This window comes from Lampetra planeri, chromosome 1 (assembly GCF_965212315.1).
Source record: "Lampetra planeri chromosome 1, kcLamPlan1.2.h2, whole genome shotgun sequence".
In the NCBI taxonomy this organism is placed as follows: Eukaryota; Metazoa; Chordata; class Hyperoartia; order Petromyzontiformes; family Petromyzontidae; genus Lampetra; species Lampetra planeri.
Window position 1 is genome coordinate 390,960 of NC_136107.1, and position 18,860 is coordinate 409,819.

The window sequence follows — 18,860 nt, forward strand, 5'->3', positions numbered from 1 at the left end:
CTTGGTAGCACTGCCACACGCAGCAGGGGCAGCAGTGAAGGTGATTCACTTGGTAGCACTGCCACACGCAGCAGGTGCAGCAGTGAAGGTGATTCACTTGGTAGCACTGCCACACGCAGCAGGTGCAGCAGTGAAGGTGATTCACTTGGTAGCACTGCCACACGCAGCAGGGGCAGCAGTGAAGGTGATTCACTTGGTAGCACTGCCACACGCAGCAGGTGCAGCAGTGAAGGCGATTCACTTGGTAGCACTGCCACACGCAGCAAGTGCAGCAGTGAAGGTGATTCACTTGGTAGCACTGCCACACGCAGCAGGTGCAGCAGCAGTGAAGGTGATTCACTTGGTAGCACTGCCACACGCAGCAGGTGCAGCAGTGAAGGTGATTCACTTGGTAGCACTGCCACACGCAGCAGGGGCAGCAGTGAAGGTGATTCACTTGGTAGCACTGCCACACGCAGCAGGTGCAGCAGTGAAGGCGATTCACTTGGTAGCACTGCCACACGCAGCAGGTGCAGCAGTGAAGGTGATTCACTTGGTAGCACTGCCACACGCAGCAGGTGCAGCAGCAGTGAAGGTGATTCACTTGGTAGCACTGCCACACGCAGCAGGTGCAGCAGTGAAGGTGATTCACTTGGTAGCACTGCCACACGTAGCAGCAGCAGCAGTGAAGGTGATTCACTTGGTAGCACTGCCACACGCAGCAGGGGCAGCAGCAGTGAAGGTGATTCACTTGGTAGCACTGCCACACGCAGCAGGGGCAGCAGCAGTGAAGGTGATTCACTTGGTAGCACTGCCACACGCAGCAGGGGCAGCAGCAGTGAAGGTGATTCACTTGGTAGCACTGCCACACGCAGCAGGGGCAGCAGTGAAGGTGATTCACTTGGTAGCACTGCCACATGCAGCAGGTGCAGCAGTGAAGGCGATTCACTTGGTAGCACTGCCACATGCAGCAGGGGCAGCAGTGAAGGTGATTCACTTGGTAGCACTGCCACACGCAGCAGGGGCAGCAGTGAAGACGATTCACTTGGTAGCACTGCCACACGCAGCAGGTGCAGCAGTGAAGGCGATTCACTTGGTAGCACTGCCACACGCAGCAGGGGCAGCAGTGAAGGTGATTCACTTGGTAGCACTGCCACACGCAGCAGGTGCAGCAGTGAAGGTGATTCACTTGGTAGCACTGCCACACGCAGCAGGTGCAGCAGTGAAGGTGATTCACTTGGTAGCACTGCCACACGCAGCAGGGGCAGCAGTGAAGGTGATTCACTTGGTAGCACTGCCACACGCAGCAGGTGCAGCAGTGAAGGCGATTCACTTGGTAGCACTGCCACACGCAGCAGGTGCAGCAGTGAAGGTGATTCACTTGGTAGCACTGCCACACGCAGCAGGTGCAGCAGCAGTGAAGGTGATTCACTTGGTAGCACTGCCACACGCAGCAGGTGCAGCAGTGAAGGTGATTCACTTGGTAGCACTGCCACACGCAGCAGCAGTGAAGGTGATTCACTTGGTAGCACTGCCACACGCAGCAGGGGCAGCAGCAGTGAAGGTGATTCACTTGGTAGCACTGCCACACGCAGCAGGGGCAGCAGCAGTGAAGGTGATTCACTTGGTAGCACTGCCACACGCAGCAGGGGCAGCAGCAGTGAAGGTGATTCACTTGGTAGCACTGCCACACGCAGCAGGGGCAGCAGTGAAGGTGATTCACTTGGTAGCACTGCCACATGCAGCAGGTGCAGCAGTGAAGGCGATTCACTTGGTAGCACTGCCACATGCAGCAGGGGCAGCAGTGAAGGTGATTCACTTGGTAGCACTGCCACACGCAGCAGGGGCAGCAGTGAAGGCGATTCACTTGGTAGCACTGCCACACGCAGCAGGGGCAGCAGTGAAGACGATTCACTTGGTAGCACTGCCACACGCAGCAGGTGCAGCAGTGAAGGCGATTCACTTGGTAGCACTGCCACACGCAGCAGGTGCAGCAGTGAAGGCGATTCACTTGGTAGCACTGCCACACGCAGCAGGTGCAGCAGTGAAGGCGATTCACTTGGTAGCACTGCCACACGCAGCAGGGGCAGCAGTGAAGACGATTCACTTGGTAGCACTGCCACACGCAGCAGGTGCAGCAGTGAAGGCGATTCACTTGGTAGCACTGCCACACGCAGCAGGTGCAGCAGTGAAGGCGATTCACTTGGTAGCACTGCCACACGCAGCAGGGGCAGCGGCAGCAGTCTGGGTGCTGGTGCCACTCCACGTGACACGTGGCCGTGTTCACTTCTGGGCCTTCGTTTGAAGTCGGCCCTCAAGCTCAGCCATTGCTGATCACGCCCCGTTTTGATTGAAAGTCCCATTGTGAGGAATGTTTAAGGCTACAGACATAACTTCTAGATTTGAAGTTTAGAGATGAAACCTTTTACAGTTTTGCCGCCGCTGGACATTTTTTGGCTCGAGCTGGCTGATGTGGAGGGAGAGCGTCAATGACGTGGGCTCTAAACACGCCCCCCTCAGTGAGGCAGATGTGATAGCTGCCTCACTGGGGGGGGGGGCATGTCCTCACTGAGGGGGGCGTGTCCTCATTGAGGAGGCGTGTCCTCACTGAGGGGGCGTGTCCTCACTGAGGGGGGCGTGTCTTCACTGAGGGGGGCGTGTCTGACAGGCTGAGCTCGTCGCTGCGTGTCTGACACGCCCCCCTCAGTGAGGCAGATGTGATAGCTGCCTCCCCTGGTGCTTTTCCTTTGCAGTTTTATGACGAGACCAGCGAGACTAAACCTCTGTATAGTTTATACACATCCACGTGAAGTAAGTTAGCTGGAGTATGGAAGGCGAGGACATGAGATGAAGGGGTCTACAAACATCACATTGGTGACACACACAGAGATAGTAGCAGGCACGCGCTTAGTGCCCGCGCTCCATCCAGTCACTGAGGGGTTGCGCAATCAGAGGGGAGGCTGAGCTCGTCGCTGCCTCACCTCTCGTCTCTTCCTGCGTTTGCAGCGGAGCTCCGCAGGTTTGGCGATTTTGACTCTAAAATTATTGAAATCGTTGAGAAATTACATTAATATCATAGATGGTGAGTAGTAGATGATGGTGGGTAGTAGATGATGGTGAGTAGTAGATGATGGCGAGTAGTAGATGATGGTGAGTAGTAGATGATGGCGAGGAGTAGATGATGGTGAGTAGTAGATGACGGGTAGTAGATGATGGTGAGTAGTAGATGATGGTGGGTAGTAGATGATGGTGAGTAGTAGATGATGGTGGGTAGTAGATGATGGTGAGTAGTAGATGATGGCGAGTAGTAGATGATCGCGAGTAGTAGATGATGGTGAGTAGTAGATGATGGTGGGTAGTAGATGATGGTGAGTAGTAGATGATGGTGGGTAGTAGATGATGGTGAGTAGTAGATGATGGTGAGTAGTAGATGATGGTGGGTAGTAGATGATGGTGAGTAGTAGATGATGGTGAGTAGTAGATGATGGTGAGTAGTAGATGATGGTGGGTAGTAGATGATTGCGGGTAGTAGATGATGGCGGGTAGTAGATGATGGTGGGTAGTAGATGATGGCGGGTAGTAGATGATGGTGAGTAGTAGATGATGGTGGGTAGTAGATGATGGCGAGTAGTAGATGATGGCGAGTAGTAGATGATGGTGAGTAGTAGATGATGGCGAGTAGTAGATGTTGGTGGGTAGTAGATGATGGCGGGTAGTAGATGTTGGTGGGTAGTAGATGATGACGGGTAGTAGATGTTGGTGGGTAGTAGATGATGGCGGGTAGTAGATGATGGCGAGTAGATAATGGCGAGTAGTAGATGATGGTGAGTAGTAGATGATGGTGGGTAGTAGATGATTGTGGGTAGTAGATGATGGCGGGTAGTAGGTGATGGTGAGTAGTAGATGATGGCGAGTAGTAGATGATGGTGAGTAGTAGATGATGGCGGGTAGTAGATGATGAGTAGTAGATGATGGCGGGTAGTAGATGATGGCGAGTAGTAGATGATGGCGAGTAGTAGATGATGGTGAGTAGTAGATGATGGTGAGTAGTAGATGATGGTGGGTAGTAGATGATGGCGAGTAGTAGATGATGGTGGGTAGTAGATGATGGTGAGTAGTAGATGATGGTGGGTAGTAGATGATGGCGAGTAGTAGATGATGGTGGGTAGTAGATGATCGCGAGTAGTAGATGATGTAGATGATGGGGGTAGTAGATGATGGCGAGTAGTAGATGATGGTGAGTAGTAGATGATGGTGAGTAGTAGATGATGGTGAGTAGTAGATGATGGTGGGTAGTAGATGATGGCGAGTAGTAGATGATGGCGAGTAGTAGATGATGTAGATGATGGGGGTAGTAGATGATGGCGGGTAGTAGATGATGGCGAGTAGTAGATGATGGCGAGTAGTAGATGATGGCGAGTAGTAGATGATGGCGGGTAGTAGATGATGGTGAGTAGTAGATGATGGTGAGTAGTAGATGATGGCGAGTAGTAGATGATGGCGAGTAGTAGATGATGGCGAGTAGTAGATGATGGCGGGTAGTAGATGATGGCGAGTAGTAGATGATGGCGAGTAGTAGATGATGGCGAGTAGTAGATGATGGCGGGTAGTAGATGATGGCGGGTAGTAGATGATGGTGAGTAGTAGATGATGGCGGGTAGTAGGTGATGGCGAGTAGTAGATGATGGTGAGTAGTAGATGATGGCGGGTAGTAGATGATGGTGAGTAGTAGATGATGGCGGGTAGTAGATGATGGTGGGTAGTAGATGATTGCGAGTAGTAGATGATGGCGGGTAGTAGATGATGGTGAGTAGTAGATGATGGCGGGTAGTAGATGATGGCTGGTAGTAGATGATGGCGGGTAGTAGATGATGGCGGGTAGTAGATGATGGCGGGTAGTAGATGATGGTGGGTAGTAGATGATGGCGAGTAGTAGATGATGGCGGGTAGTAGATGATGGTGGGTAGTAGATGATGGCGGGTAGTAGATGATGGCGGGTAGTAGATGATGGTGGGTAGTAGATGATGGCGGGTAGTAGATGATGGCGGGTAGTAGATGATGGTGGGTAGTAGATGATGGCGAGTAGTAGATGATGGTGAGTAGTAGATGATGGTGAGTAGTAGATGATGGCGAGTAGTAGATGATGGCGGGTAGTAGATGATGGTGGGTAGTAGATGATGGCGGGTAGTAGATGATGGCGGGTAGTAGATGATGGTGGGTAGTAGATGATGGCGAGTAGTAGATGATGGTGAGTAGTAGATGATGGCGAGTAGTAGATGATGGCGGGTAGTAGATGATGGCGGGTAGTAGATGATGGCTGGTAGTAGATGATGGCGGGTAGTAGATGATGGCGGGTAGTAGATGATGGTGGGTAGTAGATGATGGCGAGTAGTAGATGATGGCGGGTAGTAGATGATGGTGGGTAGTAGATGATGGCGGGTAGTAGATGATGGCGGGTAGTAGATGATGGCGAGTAGTAGATGATGGCGAGTAGTAGATGATGGCGGGTAGTAGATGATGGCGAGTAGTAGATGATGGCGGGTAGTAGATGATGGCGAGTAGTAGATGATGGCGGGTAGTAGATGATGGCGAGTAGTAGATGATGGCGGGTAGTAGATGATGGTGAGTAGTAGATGATGGTGAGTAGTAGATGATGGCGGGTAGTAGATGATGGCGAGTAGTAGATGATGGCGAGTAGTAGATGATGGCGAGTAGTAGATGATGGCGAGTAGTAGATGATTGCGAGTAGTAGATGATGGCGAGTAGTAGATGATTGCGAGTAGTAGATGATGGCGAGTAGTAGATGATGTAGATGATGGGGGTAGTAGATGATGGCGGGTAGTAGATGATGGCGAGTAGTAGATGATGGTGGCTAGTAGATGATGGTGAGTAGTAGATGATGGGTAGTAGATGATGGTGAGTAGTAGATGATGGGTAGTAGATGATGGTGAGTAGTAGATGATGGCGAGTAGTAGATGATGGTGAGTAGTAGATGATGGCGAGTAGTAGATGATGGCGGGTAGTAGATGATGGCGAGTAGTAGATGATGGTGAGTAGTAGATGATGGCGAGTAGTAGATGATGGCGGGTAGTAGATGATGGCGAGTAGTAGATGATGGCGAGTAGTAGATGATGGCGGGTAGTAGATGATGGCGGGTAGTAGATGATGGCGGGTAGTAGATGATGGCTGGTAGTAGATGATGGCGGGTAGTAGATGATGGCGGGTAGTAGATGATGGTGGGTAGTAGATGATGGCGAGTAGTAGATGATGGCGGGTAGTAGATGATGGTGGGTAGTAGATGATGGAGGGTAGTAGATGATGGTGAGTAGTAGATGATGGTGAGTAGTAGATGATGGTGAGTAGTAGATGATGGCGAGTAGTAGATGATTGCGAGTAGTAGATGATTGCGAGTAGTAGATGATGTAGATGATGGGGGTAGTAGATGATGGCGGGTAGTAGATGATGGCGAGTAGTAGATGATGGCGAGTAGTAGATGATGGCGGGTAGTAGATGATGGCGAGTAGTAGATGATGGTGAGTAGTAGATGATGGCGAGTAGTAGATGATCGCGAGTAGTAGATGATGGTGAGTAGTAGATGATGGTGGGTAGTAGATGATGGTGAGTAGTAGATGATGGTGGGTAGTAGATGATGGTGAGTAGTAGATGATGGTGGGTAGTAGATGATGGTGAGTAGTAGATGATGGTGAGTAGTAGATGATGGTGAGTAGTAGATGATGGTGGGTAGTAGATGATTGCGGGTAGTAGATGATGGCGGGTAGTAGATGATGGTGGGTAGTAGATGATGGCGGGTAGTAGATGATGGTGGGTAGTAGATGATTGCGGGTAGTAGATGATGGCGGGTAGTAGATGATGGTGGGTAGTAGATGATGGCGGGTAGTAGATGATGGTGAGTAGTAGATGATGGTGGGTAGTAGATGATGGCGAGTAGTAGATGATGGCGAGTAGTAGATGATGGTGAGTAGTAGATGATGGCGAGTAGTAGATGTTGGTGGGTAGTAGATGATGGCGGGTAGTAGATGTTGGTGGGTAGTAGATGATGACGGGTAGTAGATGTTGGTGGGTAGTAGATGATGGCGGGTAGTAGATGATGGCGAGTAGATAATGGCGAGTAGTAGATGATGGTGAGTAGTAGATGATGGTGGGTAGTAGATGATTGTGGGTAGTAGATGATGGCGGGTAGTAGGTGATGGTGAGTAGTAGATGATGGCGAGTAGTAGATGATGGTGAGTAGTAGATGATGGCGGGTAGTAGATGATGAGTAGTAGATGATGGCGGGTAGTAGATGATGGCGAGTAGTAGATGATGGCGAGTAGTAGATGATGGTGAGTAGTAGATGATGGTGAGTAGTAGATGATGGTGGGTAGTAGATGATGGCGAGTAGTAGATGATGGTGGGTAGTAGATGATGGTGAGTAGTAGATGATGGTGGGTAGTAGATGATGGCGAGTAGTAGATGATGGTGGGTAGTAGATGATCGCGAGTAGTAGATGATGTAGATGATGGGGGTAGTAGATGATGGCGAGTAGTAGATGATGGTGAGTAGTAGATGATGGTGAGTAGTAGATGATGGTGAGTAGTAGATGATGGTGGGTAGTAGATGATGGCGAGTAGTAGATGATGGCGAGTAGTAGATGATGTAGATGATGGGGGTAGTAGATGATGGCGGGTAGTAGATGATGGCGAGTAGTAGATGATGGCGAGTAGTAGATGATGGCGAGTAGTAGATGATGGCGGGTAGTAGATGATGGCGGGTAGTAGATGATGGTGAGTAGTAGATGATGGTGAGTAGTAGATGATGGCGAGTAGTAGATGATGGCGAGTAGTAGATGATGGCGAGTAGTAGATGATGGCGAGTAGTAGATGATGGCGGGTAGTAGATGATGGCGAGTAGTAGATGATGGCGAGTAGTAGATGATGGCGAGTAGTAGATGATGGCGGGTAGTAGATGATGGCGGGTAGTAGATGATGGTGAGTAGTAGATGATGGCGGGTAGTAGGTGATGGCGAGTAGTAGATGATGGTGAGTAGTAGATGATGGCGGGTAGTAGATGATGGTGAGTAGTAGATGATGGCGGGTAGTAGATGATGGTGGGTAGTAGATGATTGCGAGTAGTAGATGATGGCGGGTAGTAGATGATGGTGAGTAGTAGATGATGGCGGGTAGTAGATGATGGCTGGTAGTAGATGATGGCGGGTAGTAGATGATGGCGGGTAGTAGATGATGGCGGGTAGTAGATGATGGTGGGTAGTAGATGATGGCGAGTAGTAGATGATGGCGGGTAGTAGATGATGGTGGGTAGTAGATGATGGCGGGTAGTAGATGATGGCGGGTAGTAGATGATGGTGGGTAGTAGATGATGGCGGGTAGTAGATGATGGCGGGTAGTAGATGATGGTGGGTAGTAGATGATGGCGAGTAGTAGATGATGGTGAGTAGTAGATGATGGTGAGTAGTAGATGATGGCGAGTAGTAGATGATGGCGGGTAGTAGATGATGGTGGGTAGTAGATGATGGCGGGTAGTAGATGATGGCGGGTAGTAGATGATGGTGGGTAGTAGATGATGGCGAGTAGTAGATGATGGTGAGTAGTAGATGATGGTGAGTAGTAGATGATGGCGGGTAGTAGATGATGGCGGGTAGTAGATGATGGCTGGTAGTAGATGATGGCGGGTAGTAGATGATGGCGGGTAGTAGATGATGGTGGGTAGTAGATGATGGCGAGTAGTAGATGATGGCGGGTAGTAGATGATGGTGGGTAGTAGATGATGGCGGGTAGTAGATGATGGCGGGTAGTAGATGATGGCGAGTAGTAGATGATGGCGAGTAGTAGATGATGGCGGGTAGTAGATGATGGCGAGTAGTAGATGATGGCGGGTAGTAGATGATGGCGAGTAGTAGATGATGGCGGGTAGTAGATGATGGCGAGTAGTAGATGATGGCGGGTAGTAGATGATGGTGAGTAGTAGATGATGGTGAGTAGTAGATGATGGCGGGTAGTAGATGATGGCGAGTAGTAGATGATGGCGAGTAGTAGATGATGGCGAGTAGTAGATGATGGCGAGTAGTAGATGATTGCGAGTAGTAGATGATGGCGAGTAGTAGATGATTGCGAGTAGTAGATGATGGCGAGTAGTAGATGATGTAGATGATGGGGGTAGTAGATGATGGCGGGTAGTAGATGATGGCGAGTAGTAGATGATGGTGGCTAGTAGATGATGGTGAGTAGTAGATGATGGGTAGTAGATGATGGTGAGTAGTAGATGATGGGTAGTAGATGATGGTGAGTAGTAGATGATGGCGAGTAGTAGATGATGGTGAGTAGTAGATGATGGCGAGTAGTAGATGATGGCGGGTAGTAGATGATGGCGAGTAGTAGATGATGGTGAGTAGTAGATGATGGCGAGTAGTAGATGATGGCGGGTAGTAGATGATGGCGAGTAGTAGATGATGGCGAGTAGTAGATGATGGCGGGTAGTAGATGATGGCGGGTAGTAGATGATGGCGGGTAGTAGATGATGGCTGGTAGTAGATGATGGCGGGTAGTAGATGATGGCGGGTAGTAGATGATGGTGGGTAGTAGATGATGGCGAGTAGTAGATGATGGCGGGTAGTAGATGATGGTGGGTAGTAGATGATGGAGGGTAGTAGATGATGGTGAGTAGTAGATGATGGTGAGTAGTAGATGATGGTGAGTAGTAGATGATGGCGAGTAGTAGATGATTGCGAGTAGTAGATGATTGCGAGTAGTAGATGATGTAGATGATGGGGGTAGTAGATGATGGCGGGTAGTAGATGATGGCGAGTAGTAGATGATGGCGGGTAGTAGATGATGGCGAGTAGTAGATGATGGCGAGTAGTAGATGATGGTGAGTAGTAGATGATGGCGGGTAGTAGATGATGGCGAGTAGTAGATGATGGCGAGTAGTAGATGATGGCGGGTAGTAGATGATGGCGAGTAGTAGATGATGGCGAGTAGTAGATGATGGCGGGTAGTAGATGATGGCGAGTAGTAGATGATGGCGAGTAGTAGATGATGGCGAGTAGTAGATGATGGCGAGTAGTAGATGATGGCGGGTAGTAGATGATGGCGGGTAGTAGATGATGGCGAGTAGTAGATGATGGCGGGTAGTAGATGATGGCGAGTAGTAGATGATGGCGGGTAGTAGATGATGGCGAGTAGTAGATGATGGCGGGTAGTAGATGATGGCGAGTAGTAGATGATGGCGAGTAGTAGATGATGGTGAGTAGTAGATGATGGCGGGTAGTAGATGATGGCGAGTAGTAGATGATGGCGGGTAGTAGATGATGGCGAGTAGTAGATGATGGCGGGTAGTAGATGATGGTGAGTAGTAGATGATGGCGAGTAGTAGATGATGGCGGGTAGTAGATGATGGCGAGTAGTAGATGATGGCGAGTAGTAGATGATGGCGAGTAGTAGATGATTGCGAGTAGTAGATGATGGCGAGTAGTAGATGATTGCGAGTAGTAGATGATGGCGAGTAGTAGATGATGGCGAGTAGTAGATGATGGCGAGTAGTAGATGATGGCGGGTAGTAGATGATGGCGAGTAGTAGATGATGGCGAGTAGTAGATGATGGCGGGTAGTAGATGATGGCGGGTAGTAGATGATGGCGGGTAGTAGATGATGGCTGGTAGTAGATGATGGCGGGTAGTAGATGATGGCGGGTAGTAGATGATGGTGGGTAGTAGATGATGGCGAGTAGTAGATGATGGCGGGTAGTAGATGATGGTGGGTAGTAGATGATGGAGGGTAGTAGATGATGGTGAGTAGTAGATGATGGTGAGTAGTAGATGATGGTGAGTAGTAGATGATGGCGAGTAGTAGATGATTGCGAGTAGTAGATGATTGCGAGTAGTAGATGATGTAGATGATGGGGGTAGTAGATGATGGCGGGTAGTAGATGATGGCGAGTAGTAGATGATGGCGAGTAGTAGATGATGGCGGGTAGTAGATGATGGCGAGTAGTAGATGATGGCGAGTAGTAGATGATGGTGAGTAGTAGATGATGGCGGGTAGTAGATGATGGCGAGTAGTAGATGATGGCGAGTAGTAGATGATGGCGGGTAGTAGATGATGGCGAGTAGTAGATGATGGCGAGTAGTAGATGATGGCGGGTAGTAGATGATGGCGAGTAGTAGATGATGGCGAGTAGTAGATGATGGCGGGTAGTAGATGATGGCGAGTAGTAGATGATGGCGAGTAGTAGATGATGGCGAGTAGTAGATGATGGCGAGTAGTAGATGATGGCGGGTAGTAGATGATGGCGAGTAGTAGATGATGGCGGGTAGTAGATGATGGTGAGTAGTAGATGATGGTGAGTAGTAGATGATGGCGGGTAGTAGATGATGGCGAGTAGTAGATGATGGCGAGTAGTAGATGATGGCGAGTAGTAGATGATGGCGAGTAGTAGATGATTGCGAGTAGTAGATGATGGCGAGTAGTAGATGATTGCGAGTAGTAGATGATGGCGAGTAGTAGATGATGTAGATGATGGGGGTAGTAGATGATGGCGGGTAGTAGATGATGGCGAGTAGTAGATGATGGTGGCTAGTAGATGATGGTGAGTAGTAGATGATGGGTAGTAGATGATGGTGAGTAGTAGATGATGGGTAGTAGATGATGGTGAGTAGTAGATGATGGCGAGTAGTAGATGATGGTGAGTAGTAGATGATGGGTAGTAGATGATGGGTAGTAGATGATGGCGGGTAGTAGATGATGGCGAGTAGTAGATGATGGCGAGTAGTAGATGATGGCGAGTAGTAGATGATGGGGGTAGTAGATGATGGCGAGTAGTAGATGATGGCGAGTAGTAGATGATGGCGAGTAGTAGATGATGGCGAGTAGTAGATGATGGCGGGTAGTAGATGATGGCGAGTAGTAGATGATGGGGGTAGTAGATGATGGCGAGTAGTAGATGATGGGGGTAGTAGATGATGGCGAGTAGTAGATGATGGCGAGTAGTAGATGATGTAGATGATGGGGGTAGTAGATGATGGCGAGTAGTAGATGATGGCGAGTAGTAGATGATGGCGAGTAGTAGATGATGGCGAGTAGTAGATGATGTAGATGATGGGGGTAGTAGATGATGGCGGGTAGTAGATGATGGTGAGTAGTAGATGATGGCGAGTAGTAGATGATGTAGATGATGGGGGTAGTAGATGATGGCGAGTAGTAGATGATGGCGAGTAGTAGATGATGGCGAGTAGTAGATGATGTAGATGATGGGGGTAGTAGATGATGGCGAGTAGTAGATGATGGTGAGTAGTAGATGATGGCGAGTAGTAGATGATGGCGGGTAGTAGATGATGGTGGGTAGTAGATGATGGCGGGTAGTAGATGATGGTGAGTAGTAGATGATGGCGAGTAGTAGATGATGGCGGGTAGTAGATGATGGTGAGTAGTAGATGATGGTGAGTAGTAGATGATGGCGGGTAGTAGATGATGGTGAGTAGTAGATGATGGCGGGTAGTAGATGATGGCGGGTAGTAGATGATGGTGAGTAGTAGATGATGGTGAGTAGTAGATGATGGCGAGTAGTAGATGATGGCGGGTAGTAGATGATGGTGAGTAGTAGATGATGGTGAGTAGTAGATGATGGCGGGTAGTAGATGATGGTGAGTAGTAGATGATGGCGGGTAGTAGATGATGGCGGGTAGTAGATGATGGTGAGTAGTAGATGATGGCGGGTAGTAGATGATGGCGAGTAGTAGATGATGGTGAGTAGTAGATGATGGTGAGTAGTAGATGATGGTGAGTAGTAGATGATGGTGAGTAGTAGATGATGGTGAATAGTAGATGATGGCGGGTAGTAGATGATGGCGGGTAGTAGATGATGGCGAGTAGTAGATGATGGTGAGTAGTAGATGATGGTGAGTAGTAGATGATGGTGGGTAGTAGATGATGGTGGGTAGTGGATGATGGTGAGTAGTAGATGATGGCGAGTAGTAGATGATGACGGGTAGTAGATGATGGTGAGTAGTAGATGATGGTGGGTAGTAGATGATGGTGGGTAGTAGATGATGGTGGGTAGTGGATGATGGTGAGTAGTAGATGATGGCGAGTAGTAGATGATGGCGAGTAGTAGATGATGGCGGGTAGTAGATGATGGCGGGTAGTAGATGATGGCGGGTAGTAGATGATGGCGGGTAGTAGATGATGGTGAGTAGTAGATGATGGTGAGTAGTAGATGATGGTGAGTAGTAGATGATGGCGGGTAGTAGATGATGGCGGGTAGTAGATGATGGCGAGTAGTAGATGATGGTGAGTAGTAGATGATGGCGGGTAGTAGATGATGGCGAGTAGTAGATGATGTAGATGATGGGGGTAGTAGATGATGGCGGGTAGTAGATGATGGTGAGTAGTAGATGATGGTGAGTAGTAGATGATGGCGAGTAGTAGATGACGCGTAAATGAGCTTGTGAACACACGAGCGTGTCCCCTTGGCAGCGTGGAACGCTGGTTGATGACGGGAGATGAAGGCAGTGATGTCTCCCCGTGTCTCTCTCCCCGTGTGTCTCTCTCCCCGTGTGTCTCTCTCCCCGTGTGTCTCTCTCCCCGTGTGTCTCTCTCCCCGTGTGTCTCTCACCCCGTGTCTCCCACCCCGTGTGTCTCTCACCCCGTTTGTCTCTCCCCGTGTCTCTCTGCCCGTGTGTCTCCCCCCGTGTCTCTCTCCCCGTGTCTCTCTCCCCGTGTCTCTCTCCCCGTGTCTCTCACCGTGTCTCTCTCCCCGTGTCTCTCTCCCCGTGTCTCTCTCCCCGTGTCTCTCTCCCCGTGTCTTTCTCTCCCCGTGTCTCTCACCCCGTGTGTCTCCCCCCGTGTGTCTCCCCCCGTGTCTCTCTCCCCGTGTCTCTCTCCCCGTGTGTCTCTCCCCGTGTCTTTAACCCGTGTCTCTCTCCCCGTGTCTCTCACCCCGTGTGTCTCTCCCCGTGTGTCTCTCCCCGTGTCTCTCTCCCCGTGTCTCTCACCCCGTGTCTCTCTCCGTGTCTCTCACCCCGTGTCTCTCACCCCGTGTCTCTCACCCCGTGTCTCTCTCCCCGTGTCTCTCACCCCGTGTCTCTCTCCGTGTCTCACCCCGTGTGTCTCACCCCGCGTGTCTCTCTCCCCGTGTCTCTCACCGTGTGTCTCCAGGCCATACGCAGGCTGCTGGTGCGCACCGTCACTCTGCTGGCGAACCTCTCCCGCGTGCCAGAGAACCGCGCCTGCTTCCGCCAGAGCAACGCGGTGCCCGTGATGCAGGAGCTGCTCAAGAAGGACGACGCGGATGTCAGGATGTCTGCCCTGCAGGTCATCGCCCACGTGCTGGAGGAGAGCGACTGCGACCCCCTGGGAGAGACGAGTAAGCACCTCTCACCGCACCCGCACGGACCGCTCCTCGCCTGCGCCACTCGGCACTCGCTCCCCCGCCGCTCGCCTCCCTCGTGCGGCTGTAGTCAGACGAGGGCTGTAGACGTCACCGTGTCCGCGTCGAAGAAGACGGTGACACGCGGCACGCGGGAGTCTAAAGAAGAAGATCCCCCGCATAGCCTCAACAGACTGTTGGGCCAAGTGCTGTTCACCATCAGCTGTGAATACTGGCGTGGCACACGAGGTGGTGGATGGGCATGGTGCTGGGCGTGGTGCTGAGTGTTTATTTTAAAAATAAAACTAATTTTTACGTTACCAGGTAGGCCCCCACTGAGCGATGTGGGTATGGTTTAGAAGCGACGTGGCCACCACAGGTGACAGCTCAACCAAGTGGCTCACCACGTGGACATTTCTAGCAGCCAAATACTCTGACATGGTCTGGTGCGAACCTGAATCGAGGCGTCTGTTGTATCGATTCTGCTCACAGTTCCGACAGCCACGTTAGAGTATCGATTCATCGATGGTTAATCACCACGTCGATTCTTTCTGCATACATGGATCGACTAATCCCATTGGTTAGTAGAGCTTCCCGCAGAACGTGTGTTGAGAGCAGCTGGTGGTTAATGTTACACAAGCAGTGACATAATGCACTGGTGAGTACATCACTGACTGCGTATTTGTTTATGTTAGCAAAAAAAGTAAATTGTATTTATAAAATGCTTTAATACATTTATCATGTGTACAGTATAATTATTAAGGCTATTACCGATACCCCCAATGGAGCCCTCACATATATTGTTCAAAGTTAAAAAATAGCTGTCGGTAACGCATCTTCATTGGAACCATGTGATAGCGACCTCCCATAGCGCTGTTTCGTATAGTGCTCACTTACCGAGAACACATCCTGAGCGCTCTAGGAGGCATGCCTGTAGTTTAAGCACAATAGAGCATAGCGAGCACAACAGCTGTACACGCATAGCACCACGCGTACACACAGAGTCATAGCAATAGCTGTACACGCATAGCACCACGCGTACACACAGAGTCATAGCAACAGCTGTACACACATAGCACCACGCGTACACACAGAGTCATAGCAACAGCTGTACACGCATAGCACCACGCGTACACACAGAGTCATAGCAACAGCTGTACACACATAGCACCACGCGTACACACAGAGTCATAGCAACAGCTGTACACGCATAGCACCACGCGTACACACAGAGTCACAGCAACAGCTGTACACACATAGCACCACGCGTACACACAGAGTCACAGCAACAGCTGTACACACATAGCACCACGCGTACACACAGAGTCATAGCAATAGCTGTACACACACAGCACCACGCGTACACACAGAGTCATAGCAACAGCTGTACACACATAGCACCACGCGTACACACAGAGTCATAGCAATAGCTGTACACACATAGCACCACGCGTACACACAGAGTCATAGCAATAGCTGTACACACACAGCACCACGCGTACACACAGAGTCATAGCAATAGCTGTACACACATAGCACCACGCGTACACACAGAGTCATAGCAATAGCTGTACACACACAGCACCACGCGTACACACAGAGTCATAGCAACAGCTGTACACACATAGCACCACGCGTACACACAGAGTCATAGCAATAGCTGTACACACATAGCACCACGCGTACACACAGAGTCATAGCAACAGCTGTACACACATAGCACCACGCGTACACACAGAGTCATAGCAATAGCTGTACACACACAGCACCACGCGTACACACAGAGTCATAGCAACAGCTGTACACACATAGCACCACGCGTACACACAGAGTCATAGCAATAGCTGTACACACATAGCACCACGCGTACACACAGAGTCATAGCAATAGCTGTACACACATAGCACCACGCGTACACACAGAGTCATAGCAATAGCTGTACACACATAGCACCACGCGTACACAGAGTCATAGCAATAGCTGTACACACATAGCACCACGCGTACACACAGAGTCATAGCAATAGCTGTACACACATAGCACCACGCGTACACAGAGTCATAGCAATAGCTGTACACACATAGCACCACGCGTACACACAGAGTCATAGCAATAGCTGTACACACATAGCACCACGCGTACACACAGAGTCATAGCAATAGCTGTACACACATAGCACCACGCGTACACACAGAGTCATAGCAATAGCTGTTATACCACACGCTTGTGTCTCGTACCCCACACTCACAATGTCACAGTTGTATAATCGCACACGTGGGTAAGTGTCAATGGCAAATTTGGACCGCAACCCACTCTTGTGATCACATCACAGGATCTTTAACGGTGAAGTAGACGGGGCATATTATTCTGGTTATTACACCGCAGTGATAACCAGGGCGGCCGCTGGATTTGAACCGTAAACCTCCGCACCAAGCGGCGAAGGTGCTACCACTGGGCTGTGTTGGTGTGGGTGACACGGACACGTGGTGGGCTGAGTGGGTGACACGGACACGTGGTGGGGTGTGTGGGTGACATGGGACACGTGGTGGGGTGTGTGGGTGACACGTGGTGGGCTGAGTGGGTGACACGTGGTGGGCTGAGTGGGTGACACGTGGTGGGCTGAGTGGGTGACACGTGGTGGGGTGTGTGGGTGACACGTGGTGGGCTGAGTGGTGACACGTGGTGGCTGAGTGGGTGACACGTGGTGGGCTGAGTGGGTGACACGTGGTGGGCTGAGTGGGTGACACGTGGTGGGGTGTGTGGGTGACACGTGGTGGGCTGAGTGGGTGACACGTGGTGGGGTGTGTGGGTGACACGTGGTGGGCTGAGTGGGTGACACGTGGTGGGGTGTGTGGGTGACACGTGGTGGGCTGAGTGGGTGACACGTGGTGGGCTGAGTGGGTGACACGTGGTGGGGTGTGTGGGTGACACGTGGTGGCTGAGTGGGTGACACGTGGTGGGGTGTGTGGGTGACACGTGGTGGGGTGTGTGGGTGACACGTGGTGGGCTGAGTGGGTGACACGAGGCGGGCTGAGTGGGTGACACGTGGTGGGGTGTGTGGGTGACACGTGGTGGGCTGAGTGGGTGACACGTGGTGGGCTGAGTGGGTGACACGTGGTGGGGTGTGTGGGTGACACGTGGTGGGCTGAGTGGGTGACACATGGTGGGCTGAGTGGGTGACACGTGGTGGGCTGAGTGGGTGACACGTGGTGGCTGAGTGGGTGACACGTGGTGGCTGAGTGGGTGACACGTGGTGGGCTGAGTGGGTGACACGTGGTGGGCTGAGTGGGTGACACGTGGTGGCTGAGGAGTGATGGTCACTGCGCGTCTCATTTCAGACTCCACTAACGAGCTGCTCCAGGCCATCAGTCGGCCCAACGTGTACGGCCGCTACAAGCGGGTGGGTGTGATCATATACCTGGGCGAGGAGCTGCTGGAGTCTCTGGCCATGCTGTCCGTGTGCTGGCCGGTGCGCAGGAAGGTGAGCACTCGCACCGCACCACCCACGAGGCACCGCACCACCCACGTGGCACCAAGTCGTCCCTGGGCGCCGTGCCGGGCGTCGCGCGCTGCCATCGTCGCTTCCCCGTCGGGACGTCGTCGCGGGTCGGTCGACGTCGTGAATCTGTCGCTTCCGAGCCGCTTCCCGCTTGCGCCGAGGTTCACCGTCGCTCCTCGCGGCTTCCGCGCCGCTTCTCTCGTCAGATCTACGAGGCGGGCGCCGTGGCTCCGCTGGTGCAGAGCCTGAGGCAGGGCCGCTCCGCGGAGAAGCTCCACGCAGTGACGACGCTCAGCAGACTCAGCCGCGACCCCGGCACCTGCTCCCAGATGAGGCAGGGTGAGGAGCAGGAGGAGCAGGAGGGGGAGGGCGGCTCTCCTTGCACACTCAGCAGCACGTCACACACCACGTGTATATATATATACACTACATATAGTATACACACTATATATGCTACATGTATCTACTATATATACACACTACACATACACTATATATACACTACATATAGTATATACACACTATATATGCTACATGTATCTACTATATATTCACACTACACATACACTATATATACACTACATATAGTATATACACACTATATATACTACATGTATCTACTATATATACACACGAAACATACACTTTTTATACACTACATATATACACTCTATAGCGTGTATATATATATACACTACATGCGCTACACACTGAGCATCGCTTTACCCAGGATACATGCACACACACTACACAACACACTGCTGTGTGTAGTGAGTGTTGATGTGTTTGTGCTGTATATACACGTGTATGAGTGTTGGTGAGAGTGTAGTGAGTGGCGAGTGTGTATGGTAAGTGAGTGGTGAGTGTGAGGAGTGTATGGTGAGTGGTGAGTGTGTGTATGATGAGTTCGTGGTTTGAGAGGTGAGTGAGTAGTGAGTGAGTGGTGAGTGAGTGAGTGAGTAGTGAGTGAGTGGTGAGTGTGTGTAGTGTGTGAGTGGTGAGT

General features: G+C 50.9%; 1 protein-coding gene across 4 annotated transcripts in view; it reads left to right on the top strand.

The window, feature by feature from the left end:
* The window catches only part of LOC144719918 (uncharacterized), a 71,635-nt gene that overhangs the window by 45,931 nt on the left and 6,844 nt on the right, over positions 1-18,860 (top strand). For all 4 annotated transcript variants that reach the window (XR_013585680.1, XR_013585685.1, XR_013585682.1 and 1 more), the window contains exons 6-8: positions 14,148-14,355; positions 17,697-17,839; positions 18,064-18,196. Coding sequence is in view for 1 of the 4 variants with exons in the window: in XM_078596422.1 (XP_078452548.1) it covers positions 14,148-14,355; positions 17,697-17,839; positions 18,064-18,196 (484 nt within the window). In the remaining 3 variants the exon portion in view is untranslated. The remainder of the gene's footprint in view (positions 1-14,147; positions 14,356-17,696; positions 17,840-18,063; positions 18,197-18,860) is intronic.